This window comes from Dicentrarchus labrax, unplaced genomic scaffold (assembly GCF_905237075.1).
Source record: "Dicentrarchus labrax unplaced genomic scaffold, dlabrax2021, whole genome shotgun sequence".
Lineage (NCBI taxonomy): Eukaryota > Metazoa > Chordata > Actinopteri > Moronidae > Dicentrarchus > Dicentrarchus labrax.
In genome coordinates, this window is record NW_026136718.1 from 22,129,683 (window position 1) to 22,148,756 (window position 19,074).

The 19,074-nt window shown below is 40.6% G+C and overlaps 3 protein-coding genes across 3 annotated transcripts in view; 1 reads left to right on the forward strand and 2 right to left on the reverse strand.

Annotated features, from left to right (window-relative positions):
* Positions 1 to 1,074: 1,074 nt before the first annotated feature.
* pigc (phosphatidylinositol glycan anchor biosynthesis, class C) lies at positions 1,075 to 5,059 on the reverse strand. Its single transcript, XM_051375995.1, has 3 exons — positions 4,970 to 5,059; positions 3,149 to 3,380; positions 1,075 to 3,058 (listed from the first exon to the last, which is right to left on the reverse strand). The coding sequence occupies exons 2-3, from the start codon at positions 3,374 to 3,376 to the stop codon at positions 2,402 to 2,404; spliced, it is 885 nt and encodes a 294-aa protein (XP_051231955.1). The 5' UTR covers positions 3,377 to 3,380; positions 4,970 to 5,059; the 3' UTR covers positions 1,075 to 2,401.
* Positions 5,060 to 6,127: 1,068 nt separating this feature from the next.
* On the reverse strand, positions 6,128 to 10,401 carry tmed5 (transmembrane p24 trafficking protein 5). Its single transcript, XM_051375996.1, has 4 exons — positions 10,079 to 10,401; positions 9,321 to 9,418; positions 9,061 to 9,241; positions 6,128 to 8,347 (listed from the first exon to the last, which is right to left on the reverse strand). Exons 1-4 carry the CDS (start codon positions 10,265 to 10,267, stop codon positions 8,129 to 8,131), a joined length of 687 nt encoding a protein of 228 aa, XP_051231956.1. The 5' UTR covers positions 10,268 to 10,401; the 3' UTR covers positions 6,128 to 8,128.
* A 1,013-nt stretch (positions 10,402 to 11,414) lies between these two features.
* Positions 11,415 to 19,074, forward strand: part of suco (SUN domain containing ossification factor) — a 41,005-nt gene continuing 33,345 nt past the window's right edge. The window contains 1 exon segment of the mRNA XM_051375998.1: positions 11,415 to 11,697. Within this exon segment, the coding sequence (XP_051231958.1) occupies positions 11,645 to 11,697 (53 nt within the window). The 5' untranslated portion in view covers positions 11,415 to 11,644.

Genomic DNA, 19,074 nt, shown 5'->3' on the forward strand with positions numbered 1-19,074 from the left:
ATCTCATTATTTAAAGGTTTGCGCAAATTGATGACTGGGTTTATCATTTTTTTAAACTTATTTTTCTTTTCCATAGCATTCCTACTTTCAAAGCCCAAGTAAACTTTCACTCACTGTAGTAGCCAATAACAGTGGTGTATATCAGCGGTTTGCTAACTAAGAGTCAAGGACGTATAAGGGACCATGTGGGTGTTGGAGGGGTCCCCAGAAAACTGACTAGAATTTAGCAGAATAAAGTTTAAGATGGATTGTTATCAGATGTCTCCTCCAATTGACCTTTTTCACAGCAGCCATTTTGACATGAAATAGTGGGGTAAACACAGGTGATGATAGTAATTAAGGCTCTGTTCCATTTAGTGTAGCAGAGCCTTTCCAGTGAGCCAACATGCACACCAGCAGCACCCTGACTGACTCTAATGGAAGAGAACCTAAATTAGGAACATCAAATGTAAAAATGGCTGCTGTGAAAAAGGAATTTCTAAAAGTTATTATTTTTAAAACACCTTATATATGAAGGTTTAATGGGCTCCCCGACATATACATATTTTGGGACCCATGTTGTGTGCCTTATCAGTATGGGTTATATCTCCAGTGTAAATAAACATCTGATTGGACAGAAGAATTTGTCATCAGAAGTCATTTGCACCCGTACAGTGGGTGACGCGCTGTTATTACGACGCACTCTCCGTGTGTGTGAGTGTGAGTGTGATTCTTTGAGGAGGAAGAGGAGGAGGAGGGAGGCCGCCCGGTTACAGACAGCTCGACTGAACTCTGTGTTATAGTCGGGCTTCATCTGCTGCTAAATGGCGCCACCACAGCAGTCAAAACCCAAGGCAAAGCCCACCGTCACATTTCGTACCAAGCCAGGAAAAGGAGAGGTGAAGGTATGACCCCTAGCGTCCACTCCACACTGCTTTCAGGTGCAGCTGCACTCATGCTTTCTGGTATCGTGTTCATGAATTTCCTTGGAAAACTGGTCTCACAATGAGTCCCAAAACAAAGTACAAGTAGTGGTGTGTTTTCATTTAGTTCAAGTGAAAGCCAGAATGAAGACAGGATAACGTGCCCGACACGTTATGTTAGCAGGTCTTTAATATATTGAAACAAAAACAAACATGAAAATGAACATAAACATAAGCTACAACAATTCTAGCCTTCCTCACGCTGAACGCTGAACAGACGGTAGAGTGAGCGGCTCTGACTTTAAACCCAGTGTCCATTTTAAATCAACTGTACATGTGGCCGGGCAGTACACGGCTGCTGTGTTGGGGTTGAGGGTTTTTTTTTTTTAAGCGCCATGTAAATCACAGCAGGTGTTTTTAATCAACTCAGCCCGCCAACGTGACGTCACTGACTGGGTGTGGCAGGGAATGCAACATGGTGGACGGAGTTTACCCTTTTCTATGAAAAAGTGGAGTTTGGCTTTCTTTACTGACTTTTACCGAAAAAACTCGACACTGTCATCAATACTTGCAAAATCACATTCAGAAACCACATTTTTTATATTTTTAAAAATAGTCATACAATCAAACAATACATCACATTCCTCCTCTATTCTAAAAAAAAGAAAGCTATATTGAAAATGTATGTTAACTATTTGTTTTATGTCTGTCCCCTGGCATTATATGGTCATGTACTGTCTGTGTTTACTATGCTGTTGGTTAATAAAATGTATTTATTTTTAAAATATGGTGGACAGTCCTGTGAGAACTGTAGCACTGCAGCAGCTGTCTGCCCTGTATGATCAACGGGAGCTTGTTATACTGGACTTCTCCAATGTTTACATGTGTAATATTTCATTATTAGAAAAGAGCAGTCATTCAAATAAAAGCTCTTTTATGTCATTACTGACAAGCAAACTGTCCATCCATACAAAACACAACTTGAAAACTAAGTAGTCTGTCAAAATGTTGTTTCTCAAAAATATAAAAATAAAAAAAGCATTATTTACTTTGAGGACACATTTTTATTGCAAAACCCTTTAAAATTTTTGTACTTCTAATGTTTAATTTTGACATAGTTTGCAAGCCACTGTGTAGCTCTATGAATCTGTCCATTCATACTCAACATCAACAACATACTGAACACAACCATAAACATCTCCCACAAATGTAAAGTCAGCATTGCATATTAGTTGATACCTTCCATACGAATTCTGAGGTCAACACTTAGCAGCTTGAACAGTAAAAACATCTTCATATTCTCTGCAAGAGGATAACAAGGTTTCATGGCTGTCCAAACAGATGTGGACCAATGATAAAAGAGTTAACATTTGTCAGTTTAGTACAGCACCAACATAATACTGCAAACTGACAATTAATTCATATAAAAGTCTCAGTTGGCTCACACCTCAAATGTAACTTTTGTCAGGAGCTCCATGTGCTCCTCTTTACTCTGTCCGTTATTGAAGGAAGTGACTGAGGTCCTCATGAATCTCAGCTTCATCCCAGGGTCCATGGATGTTGTCCTTGTGCCTCTGCAGCCTGACTAACAGCAGGGGGCAGAGCAATGTAACACACCCTAAGGCCAGGGCTAAGAGCACAGCTCCCCCTGGTGACTGTGTCCACAGGCCACCTACCCCTCCGATACACACTCCCACACACAACCCAGTAAACTGGTTAGGGGTGTTCTCCCTCAGCCTCTGCAGCAGGCAGGGCCACAGGGCAAACACCAGCAGGGCACAGCTGAGCATGGCGAAGGTGTGAAGAGCCCCAGGTAACCTTGAGGCTAGACACACTGAGGCAAACAGGGCTGCATTTATGGAGAGGCTGCCTGGGGGTGAGGGGTGGGCGTAAGGGAATGAGACTAGGTGGGCCAGCAGCATCACAGCAGACATGGCGTACACCGTGTCAGTACTCACAGACTCTGTTAGTGTCTTTAGAACAGGCGAGAAACCAAAGGTGAAGGATAGAAAAATAGTGGCACTCTGTAAGTCAGCGAGACGAGTCCGGAGCTCACAGCCGGATTCGACTTGAGACGTCAAGGCTTGGTGCAGTCCATATCCCAGCAGGGCGCAGACAAGGCTGGTCCACAACAGCTTCTCAGGGGACAGCAGACCCTGCGAGGAAAGCAGAGGAGTGGATTAACTGTGCATTTAATGTACACCATTCTATACAGTAAAGGCACAGTGTGCAGTGTAGTGATTTACCTGCTCCATGTAGAGCCAGAGGGTGATAAAAATGGCAACACAGGACAGCTGTTGTCCCACAAAGCCTGCTTCTCTCACCACAGCCCAGTAGCGGTACTGCCGGATGCCCTCATTCCTCCTTAATTCCTCCAGGAACCGCTGATCCACATAGTTATCAGGGAAGGGCTGGCGCTCCCACAGCACCTTCCGCCAGGGCACAGCTGGACCTGGGACACTGTCTGGCCCCATCACCCTTACCACACACACACACACACACACACACACAGAAGAAGAAAACATGGTCACATTTGTGAGCAAGAATTGAATCTACTGCTCAAAGAAGCAAATCTAACATTTACTATTACTTTACCAAACCGGTAGCTTTATAAACAGGCCTAGACTAACAAGTAGGCAACTTTGCTGGGTCCCCAGACCCCCAAAAGTTCTATGCTTACTCAGAGTAAACTAACTTGTGCTAATTTATTTATATGAAATGTCTAGCACTGTAACAAAACATCAACTGTAGGGCAATGCTTGAAATGTTCTGTCGGACAATAAAAATAGTTCCTGGGGAAAAAAGGATACAGTGATTGGGACAATTCTGGGACAGTAGAGAAATGTATTATTGCAAATGAAATGTTAATGCATGTACGGTAGTATATATCACTATAATTGAAGCAATGTCATAGACAAAATCAATCCGAGAGAGAGAGCAGTGTTGCTAACTTGGTGACTTACTTACTAGATTCAGTGACTTTTTCTGAAAAGGCTACTAGTGTCAAATTTAGCGACTTTTTCAGACTATCAGGGAAAAGGTCAGAAATATATTCAAATATAATGTATTGTAATTCATTCCCATGTATGTTGATCAGAGTAATCACAGTCCACGGCTCTTCTGCCAACAGCCCCTAGGGTCACTCCTTCTCTTCTTGGGCTGTGCTAGGTGTGGGACTACTTTCTCTTTCTCTTTCTCTCTCCGGATATCTGGATTAGGATTTTTCTATAGTTTGTAAATATGTATGTAGTTCATTTGACCTTCACTCTCACTCTTTTTCTCTGGATATCTGGATTAAGATGTGTCTATAGTTTATATGTAAATTGTTGGTTTGAGCTTGTAAATATTTAAATAGTTAATTTGATCTTCTCCCTCCCTTTGTAGATGTTAAAAATAACAGTTTTTACTTCAAATATACAATGTCCCTGTAGTGAACTTGTGATTATTTGGCTAAATGATGTAGTATGTACATTTAAACAGGGTAGAACTGGCAGAACCTAATGGCAGACCAGAGTGAATCAATTAAGTGATAAGAGCTACATAAATAAACTAGTTATAAACCAGTACATTCATTATGTAGATTGAAAAATAACTTGGACAGTTGAAAGTATAATTCAGGGCAGTAAATGTCGAGTCCTGCTGTAAGGTGTGTGCTGTATGCTCTACTGTCACTACCTTCTATATTGTAATTTACCTGTTCCCAAATGTAACCAAAGTAACAAACATCAAACCTGGGAATAAATGGTAACATCATTCACATAAAGCAGAGTAGGAATAACCACAGAACGGTTAATTTAAAAGCTATTTTATCAAAGGTTTGCCACTAACTATTGAGTGATGATGGACTCTGAATACAGATACAGATACTTTGGATAGCTTGGAAGCTAATGGGCTATCTGTCATGTAATGGATGACAGGTGCAGCTAGCATGAAACTACTGGTCCTTCCGGCTTTGACACGACAATAAAATCAGACAAGTCATATGTACACGTTTATCTATGAACATAAACGTGTTGACAAGGTGTTAAATAATCTCCACAAATATCTACAGAGCTTTTTCCACCTACCTGTGACGGGATTTTGTTCAGCGGCGATGCTACAATCTCATCTTGTCATTATCCCGGAAGTGAAGCACTATGACAGCAGAGCTCACAGCGCCCCCTGTTGTTGGAGTCTTTAAAAAGCACCTTACCAAGTGCCTATCAACCATAACTGTAACATTCATACTAATAACTTCATCATTTTATTTTTTTCCTCGTCCAGATGTCTGTGTTGAACATACGTGGCCCGTTCTCTACTGAACTGATAAGACCGGCCAACGCACAGAGCAACACGCCTGCAAAAAGGTCACCTAACTTTTACAACTTCAATTATTCTCATGATGCCGAAGGTGTGTCACCTTTGGGAACATGTTGATTGTGATATTCATCAATAACCTCATCTGTATTTTGTCAAATAATAGCGTCCCAGTGCCTAGACCACAGCCCTCTGTCTGCTATGTGACAACGCAGGCAGCTGGTAAGCCTGTCAGCTCCGGCACCCTGTCCAAGGGGCCACAAACACCAGCCATCGTGGTAAATTTCGCCAGCACAAAGAAATCTTGTTTGGAAATGTATTTGAAATCCTACATCAGCTGTTCATGAGAGAGATTTACACAACCACACAATTTCAAGTGCCTCAATCTCTTTACCAATCCACATACAGTGGTTGCCTTTTTTGTTAGCTTGTGCTTAGCCATCTCTTACATATAGCCTATTTTTGACTGTGGTTGCAGATAGGATCATGTCTTCACACAAACCGTGTTTCCAGAAGGACTGGATCATGCACACAGCATCTGATAGGCCAGTAAGTGTCATGAATCAAAGGGTAATACCATGAGGATGAGTGATGATGATGACCAATACCACTTCCTTCCCTTTCAGTTCTCCTGGGCTGCGTCCGCTGTGCTTAGCAGGGGTCTCTGGTTCTACGCTGAAGGACTGTTTAATCATTAGATCTCTGCGCCACCAGATCCAGAAGAAGATGCCTGATAGTGCAGCAGCTCAATGATTTAGTTACTTCCGTTTCATCTGAGCTGCTGCATGCTTGAAGAAGCCCTGGCTTTTCTACAGGTATCTGCAACTGTTTGACATGCTGTCTCCATATACAGTAAAACAATTCAGCTTTGTAGAAAGCAAAACATTTTTGCTCAGTACAAACATAAACAAACAAACAAAACACAGAGGTCAGAAAAATTTGATTGTTTAATTTATACACATTTACAACTACAGGACATTAGTTGAATAAATATCTTATGACGTCACATCCCCCTCCCGACCCCACTGCTCCATCAGGGTAGTAAAAATAATTTTCAAAGACAGTGTGGGTGTTGACTTAGAAACTTTAGCAATCTCCTACCCAGTAACTTAGAAATACCTTTAGAATATTAGTCTTTTATTTTTATCGAACTTTGAAGCACTTTAAAGTAATCATTAACTTCATATTAGTAATCCAAGACAGAATCTCACCATACAGTACTTCAGTTAAACACTGGATACCACAGTGACATCAGGTAGACAGAGGAATAAGAGATCGTAATAAGCACTTAAACTGAGGCAGCAGATGACCATTTCTTACAAGTACTGTGTAAACATCCACATGACATGTATGACATTGCAGAGACCTACAATATGTGCATACTGTATGGTAAACTTGTATAATTAGAATAATCAGAAACTTCTAACATAAGGCTGTTAAATTATGAAGGAATGAACTCATTGTATGATCTTTATCTTTAGAGGCATCATGGAGCTTCCAGCCAGGATAGTGAGTAACCAAGTTTCATCTGTGGAGCGCCGTAATAACAATAAAGAAGCAGTCACCATAATCACAAACCACAGTAGTGTCTTAATACTATACAAGCAACCAATGAAAACATCCTGAGCAGTGCTCCTTCACTCACATATCAAGACAAGCTGTGGACCTTCTGTTTCTGGAGGGCCGACAATAATCTTAACTGTTAACTTATTCTGTAAGAAGATGACAAAAAAAGATGTTGTTCTGTGGCATCAGAGGCAGTGCAATGATCTGGTATTAATTTGTAATGATGTCTAACAAAATATGAATATCAAACAAAACACATAGATACGAGAATTTAAAAAGAACGTAGCCAAGGCAGTGAATGGTACGTGCATATTAAACTGAGCAGTGCACCCATGTAGTAGTGGTAATGACCTTCCAGGTGTCAGTAAGATAAAAATAGACTTCTGTCACCAGAGAGACAGGCAGGCTCAACATCTTCACACAGTAGGTGGCTGTAAGCAGACACCCGCCAGCAGCCGTGAGGCACGAAGCTGGCTGCCACAAGCCCACAAGTCATCGCATAGTAGTCATTAAGAGAATTTGGAGATGGCCCATTTCCTTTTCTCCTACTCCCTGGTCCCTTGGGTGCCAAAGAGCAGCATTAGCAGCGTGGCCCTACCGAAACACCTGACTTTTCAGTATTGGCATGAAAGGGAAAAGTGAGACAACATAAATGTCAATGGCAAAGGTAGAAATATTCAAAGGCCTAAAAGGCTGGCAGGAGGCCAGCGGCTAAATACAAAGCACTGGGATGTCTTAGTAACACACAAAAGGTAGGAGAGGAAGGACATTGGGAAGACATAACTGATTGCAATTCCCACTCCTGTTTGGCAAAAATGAATACAAATTTTCAGACACCAAACCATTTCTTCATCTTGTTTAGCTCAAATAAAAACACGTCCAAAGAAAAGAGGACATTTTTGCAATTGGCAAGTTTCCTCGTAACTTTAGGCTCCGTTAGAAAAATAGTCACATCATAAACATGCTTGTTATGTCACTTTCTGTGAAGAATTACAGCAACTATAGGACTATAAAACAATATACACGTTTTGAAGAGAGACAAAGGGATTTTTTCTCTGTAACAAAGAGACTGAGTTTTCAAAGTAGAGGGGCTTACAGTTCCTGTTCCAAACCAGGGACTCCCACTGTCCCTCAAACTCCAGTGGGCTGAAGACCAGAGCAATAACAGTGGTGACTTTTGTTATTAAGAATACCAAATGTCTGTCTGTCTGTCTGTCTGTTTGTGTATGTGTGAGTGCATATGTATGTGTATAGATGACACATTGTGTTAAAAGTCACAATCCAGGAGATCTGGCGAAAACAAATCCTGAAGGTATCTGTGGTGTGTTAGTTTCTCTCTTTCTGTCCCTCCGTTTGGGGTAGCGTTATGTACGAATTTTCCTTTTATCTTCAAACAGCGAGCGGACTAGGTAGACCTGGACCGCCGATACCAACATCATAACAATGAGATTTATCACCGACCAAAAGTTCACCCTGTCAAAGTTACTCTCCTGGATGTTTCGATCGCGAGCCTCGAACGCCCTCAGCAGCGTCTGTATCTGCACACTCTTGCCAAGCCGACTCTTCACATTGTTGATGGTGTCCTGGAGGAGAAGAGACACACAGGTCAGATTGACTGAACATAAGAAAACAATAGTTACAACTTTCAACAACATTCTTCCTCTTGATGCTAAACTAACTTCAGTTTAGGCAGTTTAGTAAACAAAGCAGCTCAATCAGGTGTGTTCCTCCTACCATGAGAAAAGAACTTCCTGCACAGCTGGAAAATACATTTCCTGTCTTTATAGTGAGCCTTATGTGACTTCTGACACAAATTAGTGTGTTTCTGGTGAGGGGGCAGTGCAGGCCACTGTGGTGCAAGCTGAAACAATTGGCTGCCCTTAGCCAATAGGTGAGAGTTCATTACATTGTCTATTCTTGTGACACTCTCCTTGTGACTCTGCCTGTAGGCTGTATTGGAGCTGTTAAGTTACTGCTGAAAAACCCTTCATGTGATGGACTGGATGCTATTTTATTGGCAGCCAGTTGGGTCACTTTGCACCCCCTATGTCATCCTGTGAGCACATGTGGCACAGTGACAGTTATCTCAAAGGCAGACAGGAGAGGAACAAAGTCTGAAACACCCAGTGAGAATAAAACAAACACAATTTCAATAAGTTCTAACGTCTCAATAGTGGCAATCATTCAGACTCAAGGAAAAACATGATACCACAACTCTGGAATGTGTTGCGTGTCAAGTGTAATCTTTTCTCAACAACATCACATGTGGTCTGTCTCAGACTGGCTTCACGCTCACCATAATGTCTTCCAGCTTCATGTCCAACATGTCTGTTCCTTGGACATACTCCTTCCAGTCGTCTGGGTCTTCATCTGTATCCATGTTGTCCAGGATCAACTCAAAGAAGATGAGCTTCTCTGAGACAGAACTGAACGTATTGTCAAAGCAGAACATGTAGTCTCCATCCTCAGTTTCAACACTGGAGGAAAAGCACAGAGAGTAAGAGCTTACAAAAGGTATCTGTTTTCAATAATGTATGTCTCTCGTGTGTAACTCACGTGTGCACTCCATCTGACTTGCGGTAGTCACTGAACAGCACTTGGCCAGAAGGAGAGGAGATAAAGAAATCTACATCGAGACCTGCTCCATCTAATACCTGTGGACAGTCGAGGACATTCACACATGAGAAGTAAACACATTAAAAACAATACTGGCAGTTTGTTTGGGTTGATGCTTTTCTTCAGTGTAGCAGCACTTAATCTCGGTATTAATATATATTTTACATTAATTGTGAAGAATGCTAGTTTTCCCTCTCAAGGTCTCCCTCATGCTCCACTGGAAGCGATAAGCCTGATAACCTTGTCCTCCATGATAGACACTACAATAGACATAGAAAATACTTGGGATGTCTCCCACAGGCAATAACGTAAGGCAACTTTCTGACATCGCCCAACTTGTAGTCGGTGCACACTGACCGGCATAACAAGTTCCCAACAACATGCTAATCGAGGTTTGAGCCACATAACCTGTTGGTTCTCTTGCACAATAGAGACTAAGACCTAGTAGTATACCTGTGTGGTTTTGTAAGAATATTATCTGTAAATGAGAACCACAACAGGCAGAAAACGTGAACAGTAATCATAAAAAGGGATAAGCAACAGGTTTGTGAAGTGTACTGTTATGTCAATGTTGACTCTAGCTTTAGAGGGTTATCATTGATTTGGCAGACAGTAGACAGAGATGGCTAGTTTGTGTTTACTCAGCTATCGTCACAATTTCACCCCAAGATTATCGCAGTTATAAGAGTCTTAATGACCTGATACTCAATCTCCAGAGAGGCATCTTTCTTCATGGTCTGGTAGAAACACTCCTTCCGACCGGCGGGCAGAGTGAATGTGAAGTCGCTGTCCAAAGACTGAGAGTAGGCAGCCAGCACCGCAAACCTCTCCGAGACTAGAGCAACAAACACAGGCAGGACACACAAAAGTACCCGGACCACCTCCATAGTCAAGGGACTGGCTAAAAGTCCAAAAGAGCCCAAACGGTGTCACAATAGCTAGCTATTTTATTCGTCAGAGGACAGCGACGCAGCTAACGTTAGCTATGTTCGCCCAAACTTCACTTGTGTTAAAATGTTCTCAGTACTGAGGACTGCCCAAACTTCAGGACCCCGCCGGTTTAAAATAACTACACATTTTTATTTATTACCTTAAACACTGTCGGATCAATTCGCTATTCTATGGTAGATTACTCTGATTTAGTTTGTTTTGCATCGTATTCATCATTTGGTATATATTATGGACAAGTGAAGGCAATGTTTAGGGCTCTTTTCGAGTTGCACTCTGGGATATGTTGTTCTTTTGTTCATGTGGAATAGACATAAGGAACCAAAGAATGTATTACAAAATATATTCCTTCCTTTTAATAACAAAAGTGTAATGACTAATATAAGTTACACATATAAATAAGGAGGATAATATTGACAATATATACAGGTATAAAGATGTGTTTGTATTTGGACAACATTTTTCTATTCAGTAGAGTCTAATTTGTTACAGACAGAAAACATATTATGGTAATTTAATGAAACTTTAATTTTAATGACAGTTAGAATCCCTACAGAAGGTTTCTGCCCCACTAAATGAAACAAGATGAAGATTAGATGAATGAATGATACAGCCGTAATGAAATTGAGAAGCATTGAGCCTTCAGCTTCAATAACAAACGATTGTTCTTGAAATATCTTTTCAATATTTATTCATTTTTAGCATTATTTTTTACACTAAATGAAGGTGTGTTGCGATGAAGACAAAAGTACACAATGTACACATTGCTTCCAGCATGCACACTTCATCAAGTGATTTGAACTCATGCGTCACTGTCTTTACAGAAGCACGTGTATCGATATTAGTCATCGATATTGAACGCTGGAGATCAGACGATTGTGCAATAACTTTAAATGTTGCGTGCTTTAGAGTTTGATTAACAAGAAATAGGTGACGCGTCCTGCTCAACGATCACCAAGTCAGTCTGAGGGCGGGGCTTTATCCAACACGGTGTTGCTACGTGTGCTGTGATTGGTCAATAAACCCACAGCTCGGATTTGATTGGTCGGACGTTGGGCAGGGGTTGAACTTACCGAGAGACAGCTACCAGTCAACAGCATTGGCTACTGAAGCTAAAAAGAAGAGGACTAGCGGTCTGCACAATGACAATTAGCACACCTCAAGTATAGGTTTTAGGCACAGAAGACAGTCGTTTGTTCTTTTATAATTTAGACAGGCCCTCAGCCAACAAAAAGCTTGTCTTCGGTGTATTGTGTAGCCGTGAGAGATTAGAAAAAACCCCAAAGAGCGAGGATGTTGGTCCCCGCGGGAAGATAATGAAGAGGCTGCGCGTTTTGTTGGTGTGCCTCATTGTAGCTCTCCTGTGCTGGTAAGCTTAGCCCGACATCTCCATCTCCATTCACATTATCAATGCCATGTCGGACAAATCACAGTGGTAACAATAGGCGAACCACGTTCATTGATAATTGTACTGTACGTCACGCTTGGTGCTCGTTGCTTGGTGTCTTTTGCCGCATAATATCCGTCAGTCATCATTGTTCGGTGTCATGAATCCTCCTACACAGCTAACACTATCAGCTACTTAACGTTACACTGTGTGGTGGGATGTTTCATTAATATGTAACTCTGAAGAAGAGCCGGGGTATGATTTTGTCGGTATTTGACATTACTGGTTGATAAAGTTTGTTGTGTATATGTTTTTTTTTTTGTGGGTTAGTAGGTAAGCTCTCTGTCCAGCTGTTGAATAGCAGCATAGCTAGCTAACCTAAACTAAGTGGGCGGTGACAGCAAACGTTAGTTGTCTGCTGGCTGGTAACGTTGATCTTGACTGAGCTGTGTATCTTATCTCTTTAAGATTGTATTTCATCATTTTTGAAACATTTCACTACTGGTTTATTCAATTAACTGAATCATCCATCTCTAAAATGCCAAATCCAACAATTTGATGTCTTAAAAATGTTTGTCTAGGCTACAGATTTGAACCCAGAATGACACGATTTATAATCACATTAAAGTAGAGAAAAGAAAGCATTTCTCTGCTTTTGTGAATTTTTTTGGGGTATTGCAAGCCTAATTAATACATTTTTATAACAAATAATGATTAAATAAGTGGTGGTTAAAATGATCTTCTATGAATTGATCAATAAGTGTAGATACACAAAACAGGATACATAAAATCCACTGCAAAACTCTAGTCTACAGTCTGTATAAAGGTGAAAACACAGTGTGAAAAGATTACTTCACCATCATTATACTTGTACAGATGTAACATTCTGTTATTACATTCAACTATGTAAATAACCTGCACTATATAACGCATGGTGTTTGTGTAGTTCCTCTCCAAAGTACATGCACGCAGTTGTGACATCTGGTAGATTAGCACAACTCATGAATTTGTTAAATCTCCGAGGCACGGAGCAGGTAACAATACGCAGGGTTTGTGAAATGGGATTAACAGGGCAGCTAACATGCCACCTTTATCCAGATTGGTGACTCAGGAGCAGCAAACCCTTCAGTGTACGGCCTGCAGGCTGTTTCTTTCTCCACTGGTCATTTGTTTGTGAAATTCGCCGTCACTTGACTAATCTCTTGACAATATACTTGAAGAGGGTTGCATGATTTTGTTCTTTGGGAGAATAATAATATTAATAATCTTATAATAATTGGTTGAAAAAATAAATCCAAGCTACATACAATTATTAGTTGTAGAAAGTAACGTTGCAACATCCAACAACTTCCAGATACGTAATACTCTTACTTTAGATGTGCAATTACTTTCATTGTTTTCAGGAAATGGTATTTTAATACTGGTGTTACCAGTAAAGTAAAGTACAGTACAGTGCCAACAATAGTCCTGTAGTGGTAACACCAGTTCTAATGATCATATTCCTTTCATTTTACTTGACGTCTCTGATAATAATAGTCTAAAACCAGCAGTGTTTTTTCCTCCTTCCTGTTTCCTCATAGCATCAGAAACAGATTTAAATGCTCAGGTTTTATTGAGCATAACAAGGATAAGACTTATGTAATTCCCTCATCAATAAGTAAAACTTACTAAAGTTAAACCTTCACTCAGACTATGATAAATCTACTTCTTAGTCTCTGTAACCCTTGCTCCTTTTTGCTGAAGAATAATCATATTCCCATAGATTAGATATTCTATTATTTCTAAAAGAGTTCAGGTGTTGCTCAGATAAGATTTTGTATACTTTTTCATCTTTATAACAGGCAAGCAAAGCAGAAAGAAACACAGGCAGGCAGAACAGGGTGCTGTTCTCTGCCTCCTGAAGTCCTGTGGAACAGGGATACTGACTGAGGAATCAACATATTTGTAGTTAGTCATTTAAATTGAAGCAAGGTCCAAGGGAATATTGAATTATAGATTTAATTCACGAATGAGACCGCCTTTTCTGGTAACAACTAGATTTAATTACAGCCTTACATGTCAGGTGTTTGCTTGCGTAAAACCTTGGGACACGTTTTCACTTTCCCACAAACTGACTAATGACCATGCAACCCCACGCACAGACTTCATTACTAATGCAAACCCCTTTTAGTGTGCTGCTGTCAGCTTCTCGCTCCTCTGTGCCAACTCTCACACGTCCCAGGGGGAACAGAGAAATGGGGTATGCAGTCCTTGCAGTAATCCAAAGGTTTCCAAGGCAGCAGTAATTTTAAGCAGAAAGGGGCTCTGTATTAGGAGGCTGGTGGCAAAAGACTGTGGGGGGCATCATTCTCTTGTTGTGATTCAACTGCTGTTTTTTTGCTGTGCAAAAGGGCTAATGTTGAGATTTCTGGTTCAGATTCCATGTTTTTATTTGTAATGTGACGCCTTGTCCTCTGTATGTTACTGTGAGACTGCTGTAGCTGCTCAGCAAAGAGATCTCTATGCTGCAGTGCTCAGAAAGGCACAGCAGAATGTACTGTGTGTGTGCCATGCTGCCCCTTTCACTCACGTAGTCAGCAACAGGGATCTTTCTGTGTGCTGGCTCAGGCTGTTGACATCAGCATCGGTGGAGAAAGTTTACATGTGTGTACTTGAGAGTGTTTGCGTGATGGTGCACATTCCCAGCCAGGTTGATTGTTCGTAATCATAGTTTTCCTCCCACATATATTTTCTAGTTTAGTGCCTAGCAGTGGCTGAGCGTGGTGTGTCAGCACTCCTCTATGTAGTAACACAACTCTGATTGCAGGTTATGAACCGATATAGCTTGCTGTTGGACTTTCTCTTAAACAGCTGGCATCGGTCCGTTAATTGTATTTTCTGTAAAACTACCCGAGAGGCGAAATTAACAATTATTGCATTTGTGCAGGAGCACTTCTTGTCATCAACTCATTCGGTCCTTGTGTCATAGGCTTATTGGTTTCACAGCCATTTGAAGATTATTGTTATTATGTAACGTGATTAGCACTCAAGAGATAATTCTGCAGCCAATTGACCAACTGGGGATTTTATATTGTATTTCATTAGAGTGCAGACTCGCTCTTATCATCTGTAGCTTAACAAAACTAGCAAAGCATAAAAAAACGTTCTGAAAAATAAATGAAGTTGTCCACTCAGTGCTGTTGAATTTTAAATCTGCTGACTCGCATGATTATTGTATAATTTAGTGTTTGTGCTGATGACTAGTCTTTTATGTAATTAAATGCCTTTGATGCTGGTGTGGCTTTTGTTTTTGCTTTTTACACACAGAGGGGTGTTTGTGCTCTTCTGTTCTGACAGCAGCCCAGTAAGAGGACACCTTGTCCAACTTGTTTCCATTGCTAGATAATCTATAGGGTGACGTGGTCTATAGGGGCTTTCACTTGCCCTTTATTGCTAGGTCAGAGTTTTCCGACTCACTGCGTCAGTTCTTGAGCAGTCTTGTGTGTAAACCTCTGTTTTGTAGCACACATACCTTTGGCTATGAAAAAAAACAGCCAAAAGAAAGTTCACAATGAGTTAGCTGACAATTAGAGTATATAATTGTCTAATAAAGCATCAGGCTTAAAAATATTTCTTGACTTTGTGCTCCTTCATCTGAACGGTGTCCACTCTAACTTTGTCAAAGGCAATGTGAGCACTATATAAACAAGGAAGCCACGGTATAGCGAGAGGACCCTCTCGTTAAAAGAACTATGTGTTCTGCCCACATCGTAAAAGTTCCCTTTTTGGGGCAGTTGTTGCATAAGTAGATCCTCCCTGTGTTGCCCACGTGTATCAGAGGCCAGGGAGCCTTTTGTCACTGATAGTACTGCTTATACTGCCCACATGTAGACACACTCACCAGCATACGTACTCGGCACTGAGAGTAAATTACACATGAAACAGAGGAGGCTCTGTGTGTGTTTTGGGGGGAGGGGTCGGACCTTGAAGGTAAAATGGAAGGTAGCAAAGCCTAACTTGGGACACGATGATGTTGTAGGGCTGCTCGATTATGGAAAAAATCATAATCACGATTATTTGGGTCAAAATTGAAATCACGATTATTCAAACGATTATTTTTTTAAACTTCAGAAACATGCTGCATTTATTGGACATTTGTCAAAAACTCTTTGCAAGGAAGTCCTCAGCTACACTTTCCTTTCCCCATAAACATTCGTAAGTCTCCTTTTTACATTGACAGTCATAGTGCACTCTTGCACTATGGTGGGTCCGTTTTAATTGGACAACGTTCAACTTGTCAGTTCTCAACTCAACGTCCTGATATCAAACATCTGGAAACATTAAAACGGTAAATATATTTGTTTGTGTCGCAGCGAAGTGTCACTTCTGTTTCATACGTAAAACGTTTGCCGGCCTGACGGAAATACGCATGCACGAAATACGCAGACTGTGGCTGTGTCCCAATTCAGGGGCTGCATCCCTGAATTGGGACAAAGCTTTTTTCTGTACAACGTTGCACAACAGAAAATGAAAAGAAAATCGTTTCCCCCTGATTTTATTAGTTTTGAGATCGTTTGGCCCCAAAATCGTAATCATGATCAAATTTTGATTAATTGAGCAGCCTTATGATGTTGCTTTAGCCTTTTCCTGAAGCTCATCGTTCTCTCAACTTCATTTTATCCAGCTGCCTTTTTTGTAACTTTTATGATCCTGTAACACTGTATGGCAGCTGTGATTTACAGTCCAGTTGAAGGTTGAAAAAGTATCTAAAAGGGGGCCACTTCAGCAGCATGTTTGCCACATTCTGACTTCATGTTGAGTCATGGTTGGGTGGTCAGAGGAGTATGATCAGTAAGTGGTCCAACCTAGAGGTATGGACATATACTGGCCAGTCATGAATGGTCCTACATCTTTTATGTAGTCTGAAGGAGATGTTGATATTAATTTATAACGAGTTGCAGTCACATACTGAACTGTTGTGCATGTGAACAGACAGATGCACAGATAATCCATACACAATCTCATGACGTGTAAAAGTCTGACTAAGTTATGTGTACTTGTTTTATCTTGCAGTTTATAAATCGTGCAGTTTTACTAGAGGGTTATCCAGTTAGCTTGTTTTCTTATCCTTTCCTTTCTAAAGATGCAGCATATCTCAACCTTCAACTGAATGGTATCTAAGGTAGGCATAGGAATTTAAAGCATTGATGAACTCACAATGAGTTGACTTGGATATGTGTCTAAAGCAAAACAAAAAAACCCACAAGGTTATCTGTCAGAACAAACATGACATTTGACCTACATGTCAAAAAACAGCTGAATCGTCCTCTTCAGCGAGCAAACTAGGCCCAGACCTCTTGTTCTAAGAAACAGTTGTTTCTTGTCTTTTATCTAAGTTTAATCAAAGCTCACCAGATAGTGCGTCTCTTGTCTCTGTCGGCATTTTAAGAATTCATTTTGAAAAACCGATTGGGCTGAAACAATTAGTCAATCAACTGCTTGATCAATAGAAAATTGTCAGTTATCAAATAAAAATGCCCAAAATTTGCTAGTCTCAGGTTTGTTGTTTATTTTGTTTATCTGTGATATAAAATTGACTTTTTTAAAGACATCAGCTTTTGTTTTAGCTTTTCTAATTAATTGAAAGAATAATAGGAAAATGATAAAAACAAATAACTACATACCAATATCTGATGTTATTTTGCTCGTGACAATGATTGGCAGGATGTTAAATGTACATATGGGTTGTATCAAAATCCTCCATGACTTCTGTTCTTCTGACTGAGGGACTGGGGTCTAATTAGCTGCCAGTGGGTGTATTATACCTTGTAAATCTCTGGCTTAAGATTTGGTGATAAAACATTCCCTTTTCTCCACCCTTGGCTTCGAGACTAGAGGCTCACTAACTGAGAGTCCATCTTTCTGTTGCAGTAGGCCAGAGTTTAGCAGCGCAGGCTGGCGGCTCTAGTTTTATGTCGGGAGACAGAGTTGGACTGGCACTCCAGAGCGCACTATTGTTCCTGCCCACTGGCCATGGAGACTGCTGAGCACATTGAGCTCTATTGCCTGCCGACCTTCTTGTCTCCCAGCTGCATGGATCTCTGTATATTAATGCTTTGTGCTGGTACTTGTTATAACACGAGTAATGTGAAGTAGTCAGAGGGAGCCAACACCTGAGGAAGACCCAGTTTTACGTGAAATTAGTTCACCAGGGTTTTTAAGGTGAGCGCTTAGAGGTAGGCCTGGGTGATCAAAACAATGTCAAATCCAAATTACAGTTACAATTTCCCTCGATACCACCAATTAAAAACATACCTGTGGGGAGAATGTGCTAATCATAATCCAGTCAGACTGCAGTTTATACAATATAGCTAGTTTATAGCAGCTTGTTTTAACTCCTCACAACTGTGGTAATCGTTGAAAGTAGAGAGAGAGGAAGAACAATGAGTAGAAACACTACTTTATTAGTCTACTTTGTATGTGTTTACTTGAATATAGCTGCACTCTCTTTAGAAGTGAGTTAGGGTGGTGGTAACAACTGGATAACAGATAACAGATTATGACTGATGGATAATATAAAGCAGGCACACGTGACCTGTCTCTGTTAGGTGTCTTGTCTCTAGGTGTGGTTTTTTTTTTTTTTTTTTTTTTTTGCTTGAATAAAAGCAAAAAGCAGATGTAAATTGGCTTGAGTATCGTCTGTTTCTGCTTTGTGTCAGTCCATTTTGTCTCTTACTTCCTGCAGAATTCAGGCCCCAAGATAAATCTTGTTAACCGTATTTTAAAAATGCCCCACGCTTTGTATCAACATGTTTTTGTGTTGTGAATGTTGTATCAGATAAACTTGCATCACATCCTTGTACGTCAGTCAATAAAAAGAGCATCACATGAATTGTCTAAAAGCTTTGCCGTCTTGTCATTTCACAGAAAGTCTCAGTTATGATATTCTTTGTTTTATTTTCTGGCTGCAGGAACGTCTTCACTGAATCCTGTTGCTCACATAATATTTTTCTGGGAATAGGTAGGCCTGCAGTGAGAGTTGAATGCAGGCCAGTAGCTCTTTGGCTCTGTCAGTGGTTAGAGTGAAAATACCACTGTTTACTGGGTTAGTGAATGGTATTCTGAGGGTGGAGATTGTTGGGTCTTAAAGGTGGAGACTAACGTAGTGTTATTGTGTGTGTGTTTGCCTTTGTGACAAGAGGGTATGGCAAAGGGAAGGTTGACGTATTTGACAACTGAGCTTTCAGTTTTTGTGGTTATAGAATAAACATATTTTCTGAGTAAACAGTTGAAAGTCGTTTACCAGGTTTTTAATTGTACATTATAACTGTAAAATGATTCAAGGCATGTTATGCTATGCTATGATACAATACACTGCAC